The 23,348-nt window shown below is 49.1% G+C and overlaps 3 protein-coding genes across 4 annotated transcripts; 2 read left to right on the top strand and 1 right to left on the bottom strand.

Annotated features, from left to right (window-relative positions):
- Positions 1-188: 188 nt before the first annotated feature.
- On the top strand, positions 189-2,895 carry LOC129354344 (exosome complex component RRP40-like). Its single transcript, XM_055023843.1, has 4 exons — positions 189-738; positions 1,894-2,043; positions 2,199-2,350; positions 2,448-2,895. Exons 1-4 carry the CDS (start codon positions 514-516, stop codon positions 2,653-2,655), a joined length of 735 nt encoding a protein of 244 aa, XP_054879818.1. The 5' UTR covers positions 189-513; the 3' UTR covers positions 2,656-2,895.
- Positions 2,896-3,772: 877 nt separating this feature from the next.
- On the bottom strand, positions 3,773-12,755 carry LOC129354330 (beta-1,4-galactosyltransferase 1-like). The gene is given in 8 exon segments (XM_055023832.1): positions 3,773-4,728; positions 4,730-4,798; positions 4,883-4,987; positions 5,074-5,176; positions 5,179-5,195; positions 8,384-8,571; positions 10,642-10,877; positions 12,036-12,755. Coding segments are annotated over 8 exon segments (1,098 nt in total). The 5' UTR covers positions 12,358-12,755; the 3' UTR covers positions 3,773-4,670.
- Positions 12,756-14,193: 1,438 nt separating this feature from the next.
- Positions 14,194-21,895, top strand: LOC129354329 (RE1-silencing transcription factor B-like). 2 transcript variants are annotated; one of them, XM_055023831.1, is made up of 7 exons: positions 14,194-14,318; positions 15,644-15,775; positions 16,197-16,519; positions 16,593-17,138; positions 17,221-17,381; positions 17,462-17,545; positions 19,420-21,895. In XM_055023831.1, the coding sequence occupies exons 3-7, from the start codon at positions 16,269-16,271 to the stop codon at positions 21,099-21,101; spliced, it is 2,724 nt and encodes a 907-aa protein (XP_054879806.1). In that variant the 5' UTR covers positions 14,194-14,318; positions 15,644-15,775; positions 16,197-16,268; the 3' UTR covers positions 21,102-21,895. The 2 variants fall into 2 exon arrangements, with proteins under 2 accessions (XP_054879806.1, XP_054879805.1); XM_055023830.1 differs by lacking the exon at positions 15,644-15,775.
- The last annotated feature ends 1,453 nt before the right edge of the window (positions 21,896-23,348 follow it).

Here is a 23,348-nt window from a genome sequence, read left to right as displayed (position 1 = left end):
TCTTTATTTGAAGTCAAGTTTGGGAAGAAGAAAATATTCTTCATTTTTCATGTTTTGTATTAAACTTTAGGACTCAAATTAATTCACGTCAAAACAGTAAAATATTACATTTGATAATGTTTGATGATTACATGAGTGAGTTTTAGCCGAACCAGTTAATCCTGCCTCATTCATGCTGAAAACAGGAAGAGGCGGGACCAGCCTGACGTCACACCGCTATCATATTTGGAATAGCGGTCAGAAATAGAAGGGGGCGCTGTTGCAAATAATAGTCCTTTGCTTTTCTTTTTTTAAATCATCATGGATTATGGTCGTTATAACAACTGATCTATTGTAGGTTATTTAGTTTTATTCCTTATTTTAATCGTCTCGAAACGACATGCTTTGATTCCTGAGCTGATGAGAATCAGCTGCTCATGCCCAGGCATGATCCTCCGGGGCGGTAGAGGGCGCTGCGGCTGCTATTTGGGTTTCCGTGATATTCCCTGGTAAGCTGCACGGAGGTCTGTGAGGATGTTCTCGGTTCTGAAGGAGCGGGTCGGGGAGATTCTGCTTCCCGGAGATGAGTTCTGCTGCGGCCCCCAAGACACCCTCCCTCTTACGGACAGCGGGAAGGCAGGACGGCTGGTGGCCGGGCCGGGGCTGCGGCGGAGCGGTGACCGTCTGTTGGTGAGCCGGAGCGGCGTGCTGAGACACAAAGAGCCCAACAAGTTCTGGATCGAGTCCCAGCAGAGGAGGGTGAGTCCAGTCCGCTCCGAACCTACATCCGAATTCTTGTCCCGACTCACCAGAAGTACAGAAAGTATTCGGGGTTATTCTGAGCCATTAACCCAAAGAAATGAATCATTTTGAAGGTAAAATCAGATAGAAGTAAAACCGAGTTCTGATCGAAACAGCGTTTAGTCTCAGGTTGCGTAGTCTGGATTTGAAGAGTCGATGTATGTTCGCTTTTAAAGCTGAACAGATGATTTTTTAACACTTGATACTTATATATGTTAAGTATCATTTCCATGATTAGTTACTTATTTACAGTCATATGTTAAGCACAATTTACATAATTATTATTACTCACCGAATTTAAGTTGATAGTACATAATTAAGTGCAAAGAATGATTTATTTTGGAGAGATAGTCTTTTATTTTGAAGATTAACAGGATCTAGTTCTGTCATAGGGTAACCCGGAGACCCCGTAGATTTCGGTTGCTTGGTTTCGAACAGCCGTTGCAGTTATTCAGCTGGACAGAAACTGTTGAGTAAATACATCCGAGCCTCCGTTATAATCGCCCTGTAGCCATTTTCAGAATCAGAAGCTACAATTCAGCCAATTCAGCTTCGATCCAGAGTCGGTCAGTAACGCGGCCACAGCCGGAGGACCGGTCCGGTTCGGTTATCCTGCTCGGAGTGCGCATGCGCCTAATGCTTTCGGCCAATGCACCATCAGTATTTCCGTGTTTTAGACCAAACATGACCAAGTACTCCTTTTAGCCCTGGCGCTAGCCGAGCATAAAACCGCCACTTCCTGGCATGAAGTTATCGCGTTAATACAAGAACCGTAACAATTGTCACGTGATAGAGCTCGACTTTCCCCCAACCCTGTGTACAGAATTCTGTTACTTTTCATTGTTTTTTATTATAATTAATTATTTTCGTTAATTTTAGCATTTTCTCAATTTTAGTTTTTCAAAAGAATTTTTGGTTTAGTTTCATTTTACTTTTAAAATGTCCCCGGTATGTCCTCACTCTGTCCCCGGTATGTCCTCACTCTGTCCCCGGTATGTCCTCACTCTGTCCCCAGTATGTCCCGGTATGTCCCCAGTATGTCCTCACTCTGTCCCCAGTATGTCCCCGGTATGTCCCCAGTATGTCCTCACTCTGTCCCCGTTCTGTCCCCAGTATGTCCCAGCCAAAGGAGAGACGGTGATTGGCATTGTCACAACAAAGTCCGGCGACGTTTTCAAAGTGGACATAGGAGGAAGTGAGTTGGCATCTCTGTCCTTCCTGGCCTTTGAGGGCGCCACCAAGAGAAATCGACCCAACGTCCAGGTGAGACGTCCCTGTCAAAGGTCAAAGATTCTGTTACCAGGGAGGTTTCCTCTCTGTTGCCCCCTGCTGGTGGTTTCTAACAGATGCTGCAGAAGGAAACAGAGCCGGGTCCGGTCCGGTCCGGTGGACTGAACCTCCTCTCTCTCCCCGGCCAGGTGGGCGATCTGCTGCTGGCCCAGTTGGTCGTGGCCAATAAGGACATGGAGCCGGAGCTGGTCTGCATCGACGGGTCGGGCCGAGCCAACGGGATGGGCGTGTTAGGAACTGGAGGGCTGCTCATCAAGGTGTCTCTGGGCCTGGTCCGAAGGTAACTCACCTGAGATCCCGGCCCGGTTCTTACGGGTCACTCAGCAGTCTTAAGGAGCTGTGAGTTCCGGTTCCGCTGCGGGCCCTGCTCTCCGCAGGCTCCTGGCTCCCCGCAGCGACCTCCGGGCCGACCTGGAGCAGCTGTTCCCCTGCGAGCTGACGGTGGGGATGAACGGCCGGGTCTGGGTCCGGGCCGGCGCCGTCCAGCAGACTCTGGTTCTGGCCAACCTGCTGCAGAGCTGCGACGCCATGACGGCGGCGCAGCGCCAGCAGCTGTTCCGGCGCCTCCAGCAGGGGGCGTTCTGATTGGCTCGGAGCCGCAGGAAGAGCCGACTCTCATCGTGTTTGGATCAGAACCGTGTGACTTGTATCCGTGGTGACAGAGACAAACATCTGCAGCTGAAGTTCTGCTAGGAACCCAGCTTCGGTCTGAGCTGGTCACACGACCCGGTTCTGGTCACTTGACTCGTTACCAGGGAGACCAGCAGCTGAAAAAGCCCGGGCTGGTTTGTTTTGAAATATCTCTAATAAATTGATTTATTTTTATCTATAAACCTCAGCGGCTCATTTCTCGACGGATAAAATTAATGAAAATGAGCTGCAGTGCAGATGTTGACCCGGTTCTGGAAACTCCTTGGAACCAGACCCGACTGCATCAGCAGGGGAACCAACAGAACCTGCACCAAAACTGACAAAATTAAAAATCAGAAATATATAAACCAAATTAATAAATCAATGCATTTTTATGCACCAGTTATTTCTGTTTTTCTGCTTTTTGTGAGTTTTGGAAACAGAAAATGGATAAAGGATCAAAATAAAAACATAAAGAAAACAGAGACAAAAAGCAAAACTGAAAATGTGAATAGCAAACATATTTACTAAAATTCCTGGAACTAAAAAAACATCAAATTCATTTATAAAAAAAAAAAAAAGTTCCTCTTTGGAAGTGTCTTTATTAACTGCTTTTGTTTTGGTTTTCCACTAAACCAAACAATCAGCAAAAGGTGATGCCCTCAAACTCCACCCCTCATTTGCATAATGAGGCATAAATGTGTAACAGGAGACAGAAAAAAAGTTAACAAAACCAAAAAATATTGTGTATTTAAATGTTAGTTATTGAACTAACCTGAAAATATAAATTCATCTTAATCCTTTTCAAAATATATTTAAAAATAATATTAAATTGTTTGTTATTCATATTTGTCCTATTTTTTCATTTCATCAGTTCCTCATTTGACCCCAGAACCCGACCCACATGAACAGAACCGGTCCAGTTGCTATGACTGTCGCCCCCTGCTGGCCTCTGTAGGACGCTGCTGAAGAATGAGAAACACTCAGAATTCACTTTGAATTTAATCAACATTCTGGTTCTGACCAGTTTAAGGCACATTACAGGTGATTGTTCCGCAGTTTTGGTCTGCAGACAGGAACAGAAGCAGAAGCAGAGACACATTCACACTGATCGACCGGTCCGGTCCAGACGACCCGGTGCGGTCCGGTCCAGACGACCCGGTCCACATGATCGATAAGTTCTTTGGTACCAACAGCTGCAAGAAGGAGCCTCAGTCTAAATCAATCATCAGATCTGCTAATCACACACTGAAGAACGGACCCGGTTCTGGTCCAGATGACCTGACAATCCATCACACATCCGCCTGGAGTTTGGACCAGGTTCTCAATCTAATCAGTTATTCTAATAAAAACCAGACCCAATTTGAGAGGCGAGGTCCGTTCAGGTTTGGTCCGGTCCAGTAACAGAAACACCAGGTTCTCCCAGAACGTTTGGTCCAAATGAAACCAGATCTGGTTCTGTTTGGTTCCAGAGTGAAGAGCAGAGCCAAGTGACGAACTCCAGAACTCGGTCTTTGGTACCTGCTTCGGGTTCTGGTTCGGCTGGTTTTGAACCAGAACTTTCAGCCTTTTGTCACCAAGCAGAACCTCCTGGGTCCAACAGAACTGTTCTGTCAGAAAAGCTTGACCAATCAGATTGTCGGCTTTTAGCCCCCCCTAGACTAATCCAATCAGAGAAGAGCTGCATCACTGAGCTCTCATCTGATTGGACAAAAAAGCTAACAATCATCCAGATTTTCAAAGAGCCTTTTTCAAGATGTGCTGCAGCAGCGCGTTTGATTGGCTCCCGTTGACCAATCAGAAGATTTCTCAAGGCAGGAAAAATTTAACATTCAGTCTGTTTGTGCAACAATGAGATGAGTACAGCAGGCCCGGCCCACAGAACCAGAACCACAATTTAAAGCTTCAAGTGTCAGAGACGGCGCATGGGCCCGGCTCCCGGCCCAGGTCCCGACCCGGTTCCGGCCCACTCAGGGTTTCCCCACATCCACTGTGATCTTGGTGAACAGGTCCAGCTTCTCCACCCGACAGGCTGTAGGTCAGAGAGTTGATCCCGTCTTTGTGCATCGTCTCGCGGGTGTGGGCGATCCGGTCGAACCTGGAACCGGAACCAGCAGTACCGTGAGCCCAGAACCGCATACAGTTCGGTTCCCAGAGAACCAGAACCAACAGGGGGCGCTACCTTTGCGGGTTGGGCTCGTTCTTCTTGTCCCGGTTGTGTCGGATCATGCGGCACCTCCCCACCTCTCCGCTGGCTCTGGAGATGCTCATCCCTTTGGAGGCCAGCCTGGAAGCAGAACCGGTAGAGCTGTGGTTCTGGTTCTGACTTTACTCAGAGTAGAGTTTGGTTCTCCACTCTGGTTCTGAGCCTACCTGTTGTAGATGTCATCATCCTCGCCGCCCCAGCCCCAGTAGTTGTTGGGGAAGCCGTTGATCTTCAGGTACTGCGCTTTGCTCATCGACGAAACGCCTCCAAGTACTGATTGTAGGGCAACCTGCAGAACAGAGGTCAGAGGTCGTGGAGACACCCGGAGCTAACCTTTTACACCCTGAAGCAGCTCCTGAATCGCCATCAGTTTCTGAGATCCCTTAATGGAGAGATGCTTCACTCTGAGACAAAACTCCAGCATGCTGAGCGGTGGCAGTTTGTCCGTTTCTAACCCAGAGGTTCTTAACCTTTGACTTTCATTCTCTGAACCCTTCTTTAGAGATCAATAAAATAGGATTATTTGCCAAGTTCAGGACATAGATATTTGCTTTTGGTGCACAAAATGAGCCGTGCATGAACATCACCTTGCTCAAAGAACAAAACCAACATAAAAAAATATTTCGGCCCCCAGAAATCCTTTTTTGCTTTTTTACTGATTAAAAATATATTTGGAGTTTTTAAAGAATTGGACATTTTAATTTTTAAAACTTTGAAGCCAACTTGTTTTTGTTTTTTGTGGTTTTGAATCCACAAAATACTTTTTTACTTTCCCGTCTCCACGCAGCTTCAAGAAGTGTTTCCTCAGTGTTGCCGGTGGAGACTGGAGTTGCTCAACTTGGAGTTGCTCAACTTGGAGTTGCTCATCATGCAGATGGGGCTCTGACTCCCATCGCGTTCCCTGATACACATCCATCCATGTTGTACATATTCGTCCGACCACTTCCTGCTTTTGCTCGACATGTTTAAATAGCGTCTTTACGTCCAGCAGAGGCTCTGCTGAAGAACCACTGGACAGATAGGAGGACAGACAGCACTCTGTGTGTGTGTGTGCTGTGTGTATGCGTGTGTGTGTGTGCGCGTGTGTGCGTGTGTGTATGTGTGTGTGCGTGTGTGTGCTGTGTGTGCGTGTGTGTGTATGCGTGTGTGTGTGTGCGCGTGTGTGTGCTGTGTATGCGTGTGTGTGTGCTGTGTGTGTGTGTGTGTGCTGTGTATGCGTGTGTGTGTGCGTGTGTGTGTGTGCGCGTGTGTGCTGTGTATGCGTGTGTGTGTGCGCGTGTGTGTGCTGTGTATGCGTGTGTGTGTGCGCGTGTGTGTGCTGTGTATGCGTGTGTGTGTGCGCGTGTGTGTGCTGTGTATGCGTGTGTGTGTGTGCTGTGTATGCGTGTGTGTGCTGTGTATGCGTGTGTGTGCTGTGTATGCGTGTGTGTGTGCGCGTGTGTGTGCGTGTGTGTGTGTGCGTGTGTGTGTGTGCGTGTGTGTGTGTGTGGTGTGTGTGTGTGCGTGTGTGTGCTGTGTATGCGTGTGTGTGCTGTGTATGCGTGTGTGTGTGTGCGCGTGTGTGTGCGTGTGTGTGTGTGGTGTGTGTGTGTGCGTGTGTGTGTGTGTGGTGTGTGTGTGCGTGTGTGTGCATGTGTATGCGTGTGTGTGTGTGTGCGTGTGTGTGCTGTGTATGCGCGTGTGTGCTGTGTGTGTGCTGTGTGTGTGCTGTGTGTGTGTGTGTGCGCGTGTGTGTGTGCGTGTGTGTGCTGTGTGTGTGTGTGTGTGTGCGCGTGTGTGTGCGCGTGTGTGTGCGCGTGTGTGCTGTGTGTGTGTGTGTGTGCGCGTGTGTGTGCGTGTGTGTGCTGTGTGTGTGTATGCGTGTGCGCGTGTGTGTGCGCGTGTGTGTGTGTGTGTGTGTGTGCGCGTGTGTGTGCTGTGTATGCGTGTGTGTGTGCTGTGTATGCGTGTGTGTGTGTGTGTGCTGTGTGTGTGTGTGCTGTGTGTGTGTGTGTGTGGTGTGTGTGTGTGTGTGTGTGCTGTGTATGCGCGTGTGTGTGTGTTGTGCGTGTGTGTGTGTATGCGTGTGTGTGTGTGTGCTGTGTGCGCGTGTGTGCTGTGTGTGTGTGCGTGTGTGTGTGTGTGTGGTGTGTGTGTGCGTGTGTGTGTGTGTGTGGTGTGTGTGTGTGCGTGTGTGTGCATGTGTATGCGTGTGTATGCGCGTGTGTGTGCTGTGTGTGCGTGTATGCGCGTGTGTGTGCTGTGTGTGTGCTGTGTGTGTGCGTGTGTGTGTGTGCGTGTGTGTGTGTGCTGTGTGTGTGCGTGTGTGCGTGTGTGTGTGTGTGTGGACTGCAGTAAACAGGAAACAGGAAGTGAAAGCCTGGGCACATGGGGTTGATTCAGGGACCATCTCTTCCTCTATGGTGTCTCAGCACTTCCTGTTCCTCCTGACTGCCTCTGACCTCCAGTCGGTTTTATCTGGATGGTTCCCAGGTTCTGGACGGTTCTGATCACAGTTCAGTCTCTGAACGACAGCAGACCAACAGAACCTCTCACGGTCCAGAAGAACTCCGCCCAGACCCTGAAACACCCTGAACCAGACTGGAGAACCAGAGGAGACCGGACCTCTGCAGGAAGTGGAGTCTTCTCCACACATCTAAAGATTCTCAGCGAGAACTACTTCATATGCTCATTGGTTCTGATCCAGATCATCTGTTTGACTCTTTGCTGCTTCCAGCCCAACATCACAGGACGTTCACCACAGGGAGGCCAGCCTCCCTACTGCCCCCTGCAGGCCGCGGTCTGGACTGCAGGGTTCTGATGGGGGCCCTCTCCATACGCACAAAGTAAACTTGGCACAGATGTTCTCAGGCGCTAGCATTTTAGAAAAAAATGAAAAATCAAGATGGCCAACCAGGACAATTTATTTTTAACTAAATTTAGTAGTATACTGTCAATTGTGCATAACTGGTCCAATAGAAATCATATTTACTGATAATTCTTGATTTTCAAAATGGCCACCGTGGTTGCCAGTGGTGGGCCCAGCTAACCAACAGTTGGGTACAGTAACCGCTAAATCGCTAAACAATATTAGCTACAATAACACTAAACATTTAAAAAATTAGCTATGCTAACGCTAACCATTGAGTTGACTGTTCTCCTTCCTGGTCTGAGATTTGCCAACAGTATAATCCTCTGATTCTGCTGCATTTAATCACTTTAAAGTTTCAAGGAAAAGATGAGACATAAAGTTCATTCAACTCATGAAGATGGGAACATTTTAAGACAATAACTGGTTTAAAAAGCTCAAAAATGGCAGACATCTTTAAAAATGGCAGACATCCTTAAATGCAAGTGGCCGATGGGAAATATAAAAAAGCATGCTAAGGCTAATGCTTGAGTCCACTAACAGATCTGAACGGCTGTGAAGGTCCAGAACCGGAGAGGGTCGATGACCCAGATACAACCAGTAACCCCAGTGCTCCCAGCAGCTCTCACCTGAAGCCAAACTTGTCCATGGACACTGACAGGTGTCTGGGCTGGCTGAAGCACCTGTAGGTGTTGCGGTCGTCCATGGGGATCAGGTCCACATCGCTGAACACGAAGCAGTTGTAGTCGTACTCCTTCAGAGCCTCCATGTAGCCCACGTTCAACAGCTTGGCCCGGTTAAAGACCTCGTCTCCGTCCTGACACACACACACACACACACACACACACACACACACACACACACACACACACAGGTCAGGATAGGTGCTACTGGTTCCACTGGGTTTAGCTAGATTTGCCAGTCAATCTCAAAGGTTCTGCAGAACCTTCAGACTGGGCCTTGTGTTTAAGGAAAACCTGGACCGGGCCGGCCGACCCGGATCAGAACCGGGTCAGATATGTGAGACCAGAGTGATATTTATCCCCAAAACGTGAAGGAAGCAATCTGCAGCCAGAACCGGGTTTCCTCATCCAACTGGACCTCGTCTTTATGTTGGCAGGAAGCTAACCGAGCCTAGCCATCGGGTGCCATCATCCTGACCAAAAGCCTACTGGGAAACAGATCAGAACCGGGTCTTCATTCACTGCTCTGGTTTCCTAGTTGTCAAAGAATAGATTTGAAAGTCCTGCTGTTGGCCCATAAAGCTCTGAATGAGCCAGAAGTTCTATGCTGACCCATGTTGGGTCTTCCGCTGACCCAGTGTTGCCAGAATCAGAAGATGAAGCGGCGTTGAGTGTTTAATCTCCTGAGATCTTCAGCGAACTGCCTGAAGTCCAGAGATGTTCAGAACCTTCTGGTTTGTTTTGGGTCAAAAGTTCTGACCGAGAAAGACTTTAACTCTGTTTCCACATTTGTTTCCTTCAAGTGTTTGAGATCCAGAGGTGTCTGTTTTTTAAAATTAAAGTTAAATTAGTTTTTTGTGATGCATTCAGAAAAAAGTCCCACAGAGGCCCCGCCCCCAAACGGTTCCACTCCACCACACATGTGATGCTTGTAGTGATGTGTCAACATCTCTGCCTGAATGATTTATTTCTGTTTAACCAGTGTGCATGTGTGGGGGGCGTGTCCGTGTGGGGGCGTGTCCATGTGGGGGGCGTGTCCGTGGGGGGGCGTGTCCCTGTGGGGGCGTGTCCGTGTGGGGGCGTGTCCGTGTGAGAGGCGTGTCCCTGTGGGGGTGTGTCCGTGTGGGGGCGTGTATGTGGGGGCGTGTCCCTGTGGGGGTGTCCGTGTGGGGGCGTGTATGTGGGGGCGTGTCCCTGTGGGGTGTGTCTTGTTTTCGTCCAGCTGGTTTGGATGAAAGAAGGGAAATTGGTTCTGGTTCTGCTGTTTTCATGTTCCTGGTGGCGGCCCAGGTTTTGACCCGGTTCTGCTTGTTGAACGACTGATGATTTCTGATCCCGTCACTTAACAGGGTTACTGTGGCAACCCCTCAGCTGTGTCATGCAGCAACAAGTCTTCAGACTGAACTGAGCTAAAATGTTTAAAAAGCTACTTCCTGTGATGTCATATGAAAAAGAGTTAGTACAAAGCTCCCACTGTCTCACCTGGACAGGTAACCCATCAAACCTGAACCTGCTCAGGTCGTTGTTTACCTGTCAGGTGAGTTCAGGTGGCAGAAACAGAAACAGGCAGCAGACAGAAACCAGAGAAGAAGAAAAAAGCTGAATTACCGTAGCGACCACTTAGCAACACCTGCTGCTGTTGGCCCAAGAAGAGGCGGGTCTCAGCAGCTCCACATTTACCACAGCCATTGGTCAGAAAGGCCTGACATGCAAAGAGAGGGGAGGGGCAGGTGAAGGGGGAGGAGCTAAAACAGGAGGATGAAGGAGAGGAAGCAGCAGAAGAAGAACACAGTGAGTCAAAGCAGCGGCAGAGGGAACACCTGGTTACCATGGTTACTGTTTCATTTCTGCTTCAGTCTGAGTGAACACATGCATGCAGAGTCCTGAGCTCACCTGAGCTCCACTCAGCTCACCTGTGGACAAGCCCCGCCCACAGGCCAGTAGGAAAACATGCAGCTCAGAGCATTCAGCTCCCTGAACGCTCCAGGCAGGTGATGTTACTGTTACCTGGATACAGGCCCCGCCCCTCCCCTCCCCTGCTGTGTGCAGGCTCCTCTGAAAACACCTGGACCAGGTGAGGTCCCACACTGACCGATTTTATCAGGCTGATATATTTTCACCTCTCTGCAGGTAAATCCAGGTTTAATCCTGACCTAATCCAGTCAGAGGTTCTGTTTGGATCTCTGTGGTTCTGTTGGACCCACCTGGTTGATGACGTAGACTCCGTAGTCCAGCTGCTGCCTCTGCAGAACTGGGTGAAGGTAGTAGAGCCAGAACTTGAGGTGTTCATCTCGCTTGCGGAACGGGATGATGACAGCAACCTTCTGCAGCGCCACGCAGTCCTTGGGTCGGAACCGGCCGCCAGGAAGGATGTTGGGGTTGTCCCTCTTGATCTGCTCCAGACTCACTGGGATGTTGAACTCCACCCGGAGGGGGCCCACTGCGGGCGGAGACACAGCATCAACACACTGCAGCTGCTCGACCTCTGACCCCCTGCTGGGAGGTGACGCAGCTGGAAGCTGCAGCTGAGATTACAGCAGAACCCGGCAGATACGTTTAGGTTCTGGATTTAACTCAGAGCTGAAACTGAAGCTGTGACTTTTCAGACACATTTACATCCAGAAAAAACTCAAAGTTCCCACGCTGTCTGAGACTGTGAAGGGAACACTGATTCCACGCTGACATGGACCAATCAGAGCCGGCCTACTTGTTGTTCTCCATCTTCGGCTCGGTTCTACAGAACTGATGATGATTAATGACCAACATGTTCTCAGATGTTTCCGTCCCAAACGGACCAGCAGAACCGGCTCTGGTACCAAAGGTTTGCCGCCTGCCGCGGAGCAGAGTTCTTAATAATGTGCTGGAAGATTATTAACTGATTAAATGATCCAATGACTCATAGATAAACCAAACACTTTGGCCTCCATCTCCCATTTTGTTGCATTATATAAGCGTTAGCTTAGGCTAACCCTCTCTAGCCGACAGCTTTCTCCTGGTTTCCATGGCAACCCAGCCCATGTGACTGAAGCTTCAGCAGAACTTCAGGTCCAGGAAGCTATGACATCATCAGCCTCTTCAGGTTCTTTACCGGAACCTGGCAGATCTGGACCAATCAGCTGAGCCGCTGCGTTGTCTAGGAGACGGATGCCTCCAGCTCACCTGGGAGTTTCTCCTGGAGGTCACGTGACCTCTGCTGACTGCCAGTGACTTCCTGACACACAGAGCAGGTAGAACAGGTGAGTCCACTTCCACCTGGACTCCCACACAGAACCAGAACCTGCTTTGGGTTTAGAACCTGGAGCCGGCTCTCTGAGGCTCCTCAGATGATTATCGATCAGTTATTGATCATATGACATCATCCAAGTGGATGTTATTGATACACATGGATGGATCCACGACCCGCCCCGAACCAGAACCAGAGCTAGTTCTGATGGATCTCAGAACATTCGGTTCTGGTTCTTGGACTTGTTGGATCATTTCTCATCCTGACAGCAATATCAAACTTTTGGTACCAAACCATGTGGACCGGAACCATCTGATTCTATCCAGGCTGTTCTGGTCCAGATGGGCTTCTAAACCCTGGCCGAACCGGACTCACCCAGCAGAGGAGATGTTTCTGGACATTTCTCCAGCGGTTTCCCCGGTTCCTCTGTCGTGTTCTGACCCGGTTCGGCCGGCTGCCGCTCCACCTCCTGCCCCCTCCGGGTCGCGGTCTCTTTCGGTTCGGCTCCGGATCCGCTGGCCGGGACCAAGCCGTGTCTGAGCCGGGTCAGATTGGAGTGGGACTGCTGGTTCTGGACGAAGGAGAACCGGATGTCCAGGGTTCGGACGTAGAAGAAAACGGTGACGGAGATGTGGAGGAAGCAGAGCAGAACCACCAGCTTGCAGGTTCGGTGGATCAGGCTGAAATCTGTGGCCATCTTGACGGCTCGGTTCCGGGTCCAGAAAGGGTTCTGCTTCGCCGCTATCTGCTCTCACATTCCATCTTCCTCCATCTGAGACACAACTCCAGGTTTTCCAGCAGAGTTCGGACAGAAACCCAGGAAGAACCCAGAACCAGAACCAGAACCAGAACTCGAGCAGAAAGTCGATGGAGCCCAGCTAGCTGCTAGCTTCCTGCTATTCTTGTCCAGAGGTCGGGAAAGCGGTTCGGAAACCGCCAGGAACGGTCCAAAGTTCCGTCCAAAACCTCAGGGACACCAACAATCTGAGCGACCCAGAAACGGTACCGTCCAAAACGCTGAGAGCGGACACATGAACTTTACAGATCTCTGTGTGACGAATACAAGGATCCGGATGACGAAATCATGCTTCACACTTCCGGTCTGCTTTTCAAAATAAAAATTGGACCTTAGGAAGTCAAACGTAAAACAGATCAACAGTCGCTGTAAAAACTTTAATCAAAAGTTATAAAAAGATCCAATAAAAGTCCAAGGTTGTCTTTCTGTATCCACCATAAATAAATCACAATAAATAATAAGGTAAAGTGGGCTAAATTAAAACCAAAGATGAAACTGGGTCAAAGTTTACATCTTCTGTTGTTCTAAATACAAAAGATGAACAAAAAAAAAACACGCAATGTTTAGTCTGATCATCCTTTTCATTTGTGTCTTCAGTCAGAAGCGTTTCCAGTTTGGCTGCAATATAGGCCTCTGCAGGAGATCCTTTCAGCCATCAGCATTTAGAAAAAGCGTTGGGATTAATTTGAACTGAATAATCTTATTCTGAAAAGAATCAGAAGCCACTTCCGGTGAGAGTCTGCGCTAAGACAGCTCCGGAAGGGGCGTGGCCCTTTCTATGGATTCATACAACGTGCATTCATAGAGTTATTAACTATCAGTGATTATCAGCAAGAAGAAATGATCAGGTCAGATAGTTCTGGCAGAAGTACGTCAGTGCTGCATGATGATGTCATGCAGGACTGGCATGACGTCAGCAGCTCACTTCCTGGAGATCACCTGCCGGAAGTACCTGCAATATAAAGTGCTTTACAATAGCTCACCACTAACATCCGCTGAAGACAGATTCAGGTAATAACGAAGAAAGTACCACCTTCTGGTTCTGCCGGGTCCAGTTCAGAACCAGTTTCTCATGGTCTCGACTCTGGAGGACTCTGGTCCTCATCAGGATGGGAGGATCAGCAGTGATCCAGGAGCTATGAGGCTCTAGAGAGACTGTTCTCCCTTAGAAGGTCAAAGGCATTCCATACAGCTTCCAAGCACGGTGGTGGAGGGATGGTGATATGGGCTTGACGTGAACCAGGATCTCCTCTGATATTCAAAGTCTTCATCTTTCCATCAGCTGAAGCTCGGGCCAATCTAGGTCATCATGAGAACCATCATCTGAACCCAGCAACAAATCTACATTAGAATGGCCTAGTCAAAGTCCTGATGAGGTTTTCAGATGAATGAGCAGAACCCCCAGTGATGGTCTCAGACAGAAAGTGAAGGAGCTTCTACTGGCAATTTGATCAGGAGTTGGACTCAGTTTTTCCCTCACTGGTTCTGAAGTTTTTCATCCGCTTAATAAATAAAAAGAGATTGTAGTAAAATTGTTCCAGACCTGGTCTGAACCTGAACCAGAACCCATCCAAAACCTTTTCCAGGTCAGGTTTAATCATATTCACGGCTTTGAGCTCTTTAACCTGAATAGAACCAGAACCAGAACCTCTGCGTTGAGGTTCTTGCTCCATCTTGTTCTGAAACTCGCACATTTTCACAGAAAACTACAAACCTGCGGAGCTGCGCGTTGACGTCAGGACCCTACGTCACTGTAGAGGAATGTGCGGAAACTTCTGCCTATTTTTCTAAAAGCGCTGTCCGTCGAAGGAAAACCTTCCCAGAACAGTAAAGTCTCCAGGAAAGTCTCTGGAAGTTCGGAGGTGAGGAGCAGGGAATGTGTCGGAGGGCTTGCGGGGCCGGGAGCGGTTCGGTTCCGTGGCTGTGCGGGTTTACAGCCGGAGAAAGTTAGAGCAGTTCGGGGAAAATGGAGGCGGTGAGGTGGAGCACAGAGGCGCTGTCCGGGGGCTGATCAGGACCATGGCTAACACTCCGTCCCGGGCCAGGTCCGGGCCAGGTCCGGGTCAGGCTCCGAGCCTCGGAACCACACTCGGACCGCAACTCCACAACACTTAGATCAAAACCCGGGGGAAGTTCGGTTCTGGGTCCCGAACTCAGGGAAAGTGTGTGACCAGAAGTTAGCGTGTGAATCGTAGCACCGCCTTAAATCAGAACCAGGTCCACAATGTGGCTCCGAAAGAAAAAGCTTTTTAGTTCCAGAAAAATCCGAGTTTTTCCGGATCATTGCGTGCAGAACCTTTAAAGTTTGTGTTCTGATCCAGTCCGGTTGGCCTGGTGGGGATTTAAACCTGGTTCCGATCGCATTTGGTTAGAAAGGCGAAATCGAATAAAAATAAATAGCTTTTTTGACAAATTGTTTAAAATATGCAAATATAAAACCTCCGGAACCTTTCATTCCTGTCCGGGTCCCCAGTTTCCAGAACTTCAGAAACCTGAGGAGTTCAACCCAAGAGGAGCTGATGTCACCTGCTTATGTTCTTTATTTGTACAAAATGAAGGTTAAAGGTCATGGTAGGAACTCCGATCACCCTGTCCGGATCAGAACCGTTCCTGAATATCAATCAGAACTTATTCTGTGTGGTCCAAGTTCTCTAAAAACAGTGGAACAGCCCTTTACTACAGCTGGGAATCAGACACCGACTTCAGAACCGGATGAAAAGTTCTGTTTTGTTTGGGTTTTGATGTTTGTAAGATTAAAATAAATTATGGCAGATGTGATTTTGCAGGTCCGAACTTTAGCTCGTTGTACCAGAACTTTTTGCGGATTAAACAGAACTTTTCCCCCCTGAAGTTTTCTGAGGCGCTGACTGTGGTCCTGCTCCAAAATGGCCGACGGCCTCAGATGACGTCACCGATGGACGTCACTGCGTTCACTTTTTAATAACTAGCAGCTTTGCGGTTTTTTCCGGTCTGAAACCAATAAATAATATTTTTTGTTTAGAGAAACTTCATAATCTATTTTATTCAATGTTTTTGATTGTTTGCAGGATTTATTTCAACTTTATTTATAATTTTAAACATCTTTTGGATGTTTAAAACATCTTCCAGTTGCCGTGTTAAGGCTGCAGTATGTAATTTTTATGTAAAAAAATTATTTTTAGGTATAATTATGACCGTGTTGTTACAGTTTGTTATGAGACAGATCATCTGAGGTGGTGTGCCTGAAGATATGCACCAAAACCACCAATCAGAGCCAGAAGGAGGGGCTTAGTGCTGCCAGTCAACCTCATGTACTTGCTGCTGCTGCCATCATAAGAGGGTAAGCTAACTAGGCTCAGTATTCGCAGAGAGCAAGGGAAGAGATGAGTGGGGCGCATACAGGCGTGATTGACAGCGCTAAGACCTGCCCCCTGGCTCTGACTGCTTGTGTCTCGGTCGTACTGGGAGAAGCTTTTTTTACAGACTGTCTCATATTATACTTTTTTTTATCCACAAATGCATAAAAAAATTTTGTAGTAGTTATATACCGCAGCTGTAAAAGCTCTTTAGAAATTACAGCTTTATTGACCTTTGTGAGGAAAAACTTGCATATTAGTTGGAAATGATCTCAAAATGACAATTTTGAGATCATTTATCTCAGTAATTTGTGGGACAGTTTGTTGTGGAGCTGCGTTTGACCGTCACGTCATCATCAGCTCTCCTGGTTGTGACAGAAGCTCTGAATGTTTCTGTCTCACCAGCCTTGGCGCTGAAACCCGGTGAGCCTTCAGAACCGTAGAGTTCTGTCGCTCCACCATCACCGACTGGTCGTGATGGCGACTCAGACCATGTTCTCAGCTGGGACGTTTCCTGTGGGCGTCTCTCTGGCGGAGGACGGGCCGGGCCTCAGCGACCTGCCCCGGAACACGCCGCCCGCCCCTCAGCTGGTGATGCTGGCTAACGTGGCGGCGGTGACGGCGGCGGAGGGCGGCGACGGCGGCAGCACGGCTGACGAGAAGGAGATGATGGAGCTGAAAACGGTGGGATGCGGCTACTCTGACAGTGAAGACGAGGGCGTCATCAGGTCAGCAGTCGGTGAGGGTCACTTCCTGCTCCTAGCACATTACTTGTCTCTAACTCACCTGGTTTGTGTGCAGGTACAGCTACGACAACCACAACCACCGCGAGGTGTGCATCGTGGAGTACCCAGAGTCCCCGAACCCGGCCGCCCAGACCGTCGCCATTGGCGGCAGCAGAGAGGATGAGGAGAACCACCCCTCTAAGAAACAGCCCCCATCCACTAAGCCCCGCCTTTCCACCATTTCACCCCAACCTGGAGTCAAAGGGCTGACGGACAGTGCCCAGAAGAAGAAGCCGTTCTGCTGCAAGCCGTGCCACTTCCAGGGCCAGAACGAGCAGGAGTTCGTAGAGCACCTGAGCACACACAGCATCAACAAGATGATGGTGGTGCACCAGGTGGAGGGGCGGAGCAAGAGCAAAGCCAAGGAGGCGGAGTCACGGGAGGCTTCGGCAGGCAGGGAGGCGGAGCCTGGCGGGGAGGCGGAGCCTGGCGGGGAGGACGTGGCCACCGGCGTAGATGCCAAAGGGCTGATCAGGTGCGAGCGCTGCGGCTACAACACCAACCGCTACGACCACTACATCGCTCACCTGAAGCACCACAGCAAGGAGGGTGACGACCACAGGTAGGAAGACCAAACATGCTCTGAAGGTAACACCTGTGGCTGTTTGTCTGAGTCACCTGAGCGTGTACCTGTGTGCCTGCAGGGTGTTTAAGTGCACTCTGTGCGCCTACACCACGGTCAGTCAGTACCACTGGAGGAAGCACCTGAGGAATCACTTCCCCAGCAAATTGCACACCTGCAGCCAGTGTTCCTACTTCTCCGACCGCAAGAGCAACTACATCCAGCACATTCGGACCCACACAGGTACCGTCCAGTCCCTGGTCTGTTCTGATCTAGTCCCTGTCTCAGGTGGGTCATGTGAAGGCTGTGTCTCTGGTGAACAGGTGTGCGTCCATTCCAGTGTCTTTACTGCGACTACTCGAGCTCCCAGAAGACTCACCTGACCCGCCATATGAGGACTCACTCAGGTGAGTTTGGGACAGAAGGGGACAGGTGCTGATTGGCTCCTGAGTCAGTCCTGTTTGAGTGGAGTTGACCCTCAGCTGCTTCTTCTAACCCAGAGGTTCTTAACCTTTGACTTTCATTCTCTGAACCCTTCTTTAGAGATCAATAAAATAGGATTATTTGCCAAGTTCAGGACATAGATATTTGCTTTTTGGTGCACAAAATGAGCCGTGCATGAACATCACCTTGCTCAAAGAACAAAACCAACATAAAAAATATTTCGGCCCCAGAAATCCTTTTTTGCTTTTTTACTGATTAAAAATATATTTGGAGTTTTTAAAGAATTGGACATTTTAATTTTTAAAACTTTGAAGCCAACTTGTTTTTGTTTTTTGTGGTTTTGAATCCACAAAATACTTTTTTACTTTCCCGTCTCCACGCAGCTTCAAGAAGTGTTTCCTCAGTGTTGCCGGTGGAGACTGGAGTTGCTCAACTTGGAGTTGCTCAACTTGGAGTTGCTCATCATGCAGATGGGGCTCTGACTCCCATCGCGTTCCCTGATACACATCCATCCATGTTGTACATATTCGTCCGACCACTTCCTGCTTTTGCTCGACATGTTTAAATAGCGTCTTTACGTCCAGCAGAGGCTCTGCTGAAGAACCACTGTTGTAATGTTTCACTTTTACCAAGTAGCTCTTCTGGTTGTTGTGTCGTTCAGTTGAAGACATTTAGCTCCACCTTCTCTCCAGGTAACAGGCCCAGAACTCCTCACTCCGTCCATAGTTTGTTTAATTATGGTGCAATTGTTCTATTTACCCAAAAGAAGTTTGTGATACGAACAAATTGTATATTTTTACTATATTTTTCACCTACTGAGGGCCCAATTTTTCCGCCTGTGCAATGCATTCTGGGCCAATAATTTGAGTAGGTTCTGCCAGACGCGGCTCTATAAACACAAGAGGTTCAGTTGTTGGAGGCGGGAGGGGAGGGGGGCGAACATTTGGAGGGAGACAAACTGCCTCAAAGTTATACGCAAGACTTTTGCTGAAACCAGCTACATTTACTACATTAACTACTAGAGCTAACAGCTTTAGCATGAGTAAAGCCATCGGCAGAACCAAACACTGTTGGTAGGTGCTAACGTGTTGCCAGGATCTTAAGCAACATGGCAGTACCTGTGTGATATTGGATTCACTTCTGAAATAAATGTTTCTCAAGAAAAGTCTGTTGTTACAACCAAATGTTGGGTCCTCCTTAAAACAACAGGGATCCTGCCAGTACTGGCCCATGGGTTGACTGGTACCAGGACTTTATGATCAGCCAGTTTCAGACTTCTGGCAATAAGTTGCTGGTTAGAGCCCCCTGGTTTTAGATGTTGCACTGGATCTGAGAAGCTGAAACAGAAACCACTAGGAACACCAGTTGGACCAGTGCAGGGAACCAATCTGGAGCCGTTCAAGATGATGATGGTCTTTCTGCTACTAACTGTTGATTTGTTTGTTCTCACTGACGCTGCCCTGATGGATTAACACGGTAACTAATCTGATCTGTCTGTCTGTGTGTGTGTGTGTGTGTGTGTGTGTGTGTGTGTGTGTGTGTGTGTGTGTGTGTGTGTGTGTGTGTGTGTGTGTGTGTGTGTGCTCTGAACATAAACTCCTGCATGAATGAACCTGTTTCAGTTCTCAGTAGGTTAGAAATATCAAAGAGCAGGAAATGAGTGTGATGGATCTCTGCAGGATGTCCAGGGGAAGTTCTGCACCAGAGTCCAGTCTGGGCTGATCAGAACCTGGTTGCTAAACAGAGCCAGTGTGTTACGGATCTGTTAGACCCAGCCTGACCTGCTGCATGAACTCCTCTCCAGCTTTGGCTCTCTAACGTCTCCTCCCCTGTGCAGGTGAACGTCCCTTCAAGTGTGAAAGCTGCAGCTACCTGGCAGCCAATCAGCATGAGGTGACCCGTCACGCCCGGCAGGTCCACAATGGTCCCAAGCCTCTGTCCTGCCCCTACTGCGAGTACAAGACGGCCGACCGCAGTAACTTTAAGAAGCATGTGGAGCTGCACCTGAACCCGCGGCAGTTCCTCTGCCCGCTCTGCAAGTACGCCGCTTCCAAGAAGTGCAACCTGCAGTACCACATCAAGTCCCGGCACTCCGGCTGCAACGTGGACCTGGATGTGTCCAAAGTCAAGCTGCGAGTGAAGAAACCCGGTCCGGACGGTGCAGACGACAAGTCGGAGTTAAAGGCAGCCAAGCTGGATGACTCCCCCGCCACAGAGGACGATGTGGACGAGGAAGACGACTCGAGCCCCATCAATCTGTCCATCAGGAGTAGCAGCAGACCCAGCATCACACCGCCACTGCTAAGCGAGATTCCCGATAAGGCTGCAAGGAAACGCAACTCCTTGACTGAGAAGGAGAGACCTGTGAAGGCAAAGGAAGCTGAAAAGAAAGTCTCGACCAGGCAAAAGAAGGTCAAGGAGAATCCTGTGGAGAACAGGGACGGTAAAGAAGTCCAGACTGCTGCTGGGAGTGCTGATGTCAAAGTGAAGAGACGAGTGAGGAAAATTCTCACTGCAAAACCAGTTTCCCAGGATCTACCAGAACCTACATCCCAGGAAAAACTACTGGTGGGACCTGCTTCCCAGAAAGACCAGTCTGATCCAAAGAGTTCTGACCAGCAGTTATGTAAAGACAAAGACTTGAATGTGAGCTCCCTTAAGGAGAGCAAGAAAAGCCTCAGCAAAAATCGAAAGTCTGAAACCTTAAAGACTCCAGAACAAGCTGAGACACAGAAACCCATCAGTCCTGAGAAGAGCCAGAAAGGACAGTGGGTCAAAGAAAAGCCCACTAAAAGGAAAGCAGGACAGATTCTGGATCTATCCCAAGAGCCCTCCAAGAAAAAGTGCCTGAAAGCTCCCATTGCCAAGAAGCTGCTGTCCAAAACATCTTCGAATAGTACCAACGAGCCAAGTCCGACTGAAAAGACCATCAAAGAGGCAACATCCAAGCAGAAAAAGACCAGGACCTCCACCAGGAAGACCTCAGCAGTCGGTCCAAAGCCAGATGGATCGATCTCTGAAAGCAGTCCATCCTTACAGGCTATGAAGGGTTCTGTTCAGCCAACTGGTTGTGGTGAAATGGCTTTCTCCACAGATGGGTTGACCCAACCAGAACCAGATGGTCCTCCCAGCAGACCATCAGAGAAGACGGAAGGTTCCCATCCCACCTTCATCAAGCCATCGGTGCCGCCTCGCCTCCTCCTTCCTGGCCAGCGTGGCAGACCGGCTGACGCCGAGGACGACGAGGGGATCCACAGCAGCCACGAGGGAGGAAGTGACATCAGCGACAGTGCCTCAGAAGGCAGTGACGACTCTGGCCTCAACGGTACAGGTGCTGCTCCGGGAAAGCTGGCCAATGATCCGGAGACGCCCACCGAGGAGATTCCCACACCCACCGAACTCAAGAGCCACACGTGCATCTTCTGTGACCGCACGTTCCCCCTGGAGACGCAGTACCGGCGCCACCTGAACCGCCACCTGGTCAATGTGTACTACATGGACCCTGCTGCGCCCAGATGAGCAGGTCTTCATGGTAACAGACTGGCCAGAGGGCCAGGAAGTGGTTCTGTTGAGGCCTTGGCTCAGGCTCTGGTCCAAAAGAACTTAAAGTCAACTACATGTTTATATCTTTGAGTGTGAAACGGTTATACTCCAGAACCCCCGGTCCCAAGTTCTGACTGTTGGTTCCGCTGATCTGAACTGATCGCCGTCAGTTCTTGTGGTCTGAACTTTGGACTCTGGTCAGGACCAACCAGCTGCCGCAGACAATCAGCTGCTTCTGACAGGTTCTGGTTCCTGTCCAAAGACAGTCTGGACGTTCCACTAGCGGTTCACAATGATGATGATGATGATGATGATGATGATGATGAAGCTTCCAGCTGTGTAAATATCTCAGTGCAATAGACCATTGAGTCCAGAGGCCAAAGTGACTCTTAGTTTTATCATGAAGTGAAATGAACTGAATCAGATCCTTCATAGAAATGAAGGATCTGATTCATTCCTATGACAGACCGGCCCGGTTCCCCATGGACCGGCCCGGTTCCCCATGGACCGGCCCGGTTCCCCATGGACCGGCCCGGTTCCCCATGGACCGACCCGGTTCCCCATGGACCGGCCCGGTTCCCCATGGACCGGCCCGGTTCCCCATGGACCGGCCCGGTTCCCCATGGACCGGCCCGGTTCCACATGGACCGGCCCGGTTCCCCATGGACCGGCCCGGTTCCCCATGGACCGACCCGGTATTAGCAGGACACAAATCATGTTTTTTACCTGTAATCTGTCGTCTCATCGTTTCCAATAAACATTTCATGCGACCCGTCTCAGTGAGCTGCACATAAACCATGAAGTGTTTGGGCTCAGCCGTCCAGCTGCCGGCGGGTCAGCAGGTTCCGTGGACCTGAGGGAAGCAGACGGTGTGATGTCCCAGTTTTAAAGCTCCAGTCTGCCTTTAGAACCGGTCCAAAGCCTGGATAACATCCATGTTAGCCTGAGTTTATCCAAATCAAGGGTGCTCAATACGTCGATCGCGATCTGCCGGTCGATCTGCATCAGGTTTTGAGTGGATCTCTGCAGGACGCTGAGAGCAGCACTTCCTCTTCTGACAGACTTTTCAAAATATTCACTAAGATCCAAAACGTTTGTAGCTTCATTAAATAATAATAAAGCCTGAAACCTGATATCGTAACGGACTGAACATTTTTAACATAATCTTTGCTCGGCTTGCGGGGCGCAGGCGGTTGCCACGGCAACGGGTGTGCTTAACAATAAAGAGAGAAAAAGAGTAAAAAGGTGCGAGTGGTTCTGAGTTGATCACCTGTTCAGGTTATTCTACTTTGTCTTCCTTCGCTGTGGTTCATCACAGCCGCTGGAGTTTCTGAACATTCAATAAACGACAGACTTGGACTGATGACCTCGTTCGTTTGCAGTAAACGTCACAACCAACATCAAATAGGACAAATATATTTGATTAAGTTTTAACAAACAAATGGCTTCTACCACAATAATTGTGTCAAATTACATTAATTATATCCCAAATTCAGCAGATTTGCTTTTCCCTCTGCAGAGCTCTTTGCTTCCTCCCATCAGTCTGCAGTTTCTCATATTGACGTCATCAAACCAAATTTCAGATCCACCAGAACTGACTGACAGCTGCTGGCCTCAGGTTTACAACCAGCTTCTGACTGAGAAACCAGTAACCTGCTGAAACCAGTAACCTACTGAAACCAGTAACCTGTTGAAACCAGTAACCTGCTGAAACCAGTAACCTACTGAAACCAGTAACCTGCTGAAACCAGTAACCTATTGAAACCAGTAACCTATTGAAACCAGTAACCTGCTGAAACCAGTAACCTACTGAAACCAGTAACCTGCTGAAACCAGTAACCTACTGAAACCAGTAACCTACTGAAACCAGTAACCTGCTGAAACCAGTAACCTGTTAAAACCAGTAACCTGCTGGAACCAGTAACCTACTGAAACCAGTAACCTGCTGAAACCAGTAACCTACTGAAACCAGTAACCTGCTGAAACCAGTAACCTGCTGAAACCAGTAACCTACTGAAACCAGTAACCTGCTGAAACCAGTAACCTACTGAAACCAGTAACCTACTGAAACCAGTAACCTACTGAAACCAGTAACCTACTGAAACCAGTAACCTGCTGAAACCAGTAACCTGTTGAAACCAGTAACCTGCTGGAACCAGTAACCTACTGAAACCAGTAACCTGCTGAAACCAGTAACCTACTGAAACCAGTAACCTGCTGAAA

Source organism: Poeciliopsis prolifica, unplaced genomic scaffold (assembly GCF_027474105.1).
Source record: "Poeciliopsis prolifica strain line A6 unplaced genomic scaffold, Auburn_PproV2 SCAFFOLD108, whole genome shotgun sequence".
Classification (NCBI taxonomy): domain Eukaryota; kingdom Metazoa; phylum Chordata; class Actinopteri; order Cyprinodontiformes; family Poeciliidae; genus Poeciliopsis; species Poeciliopsis prolifica.
This window is presented reverse-complemented; position numbering and strand designations above follow the sequence as displayed.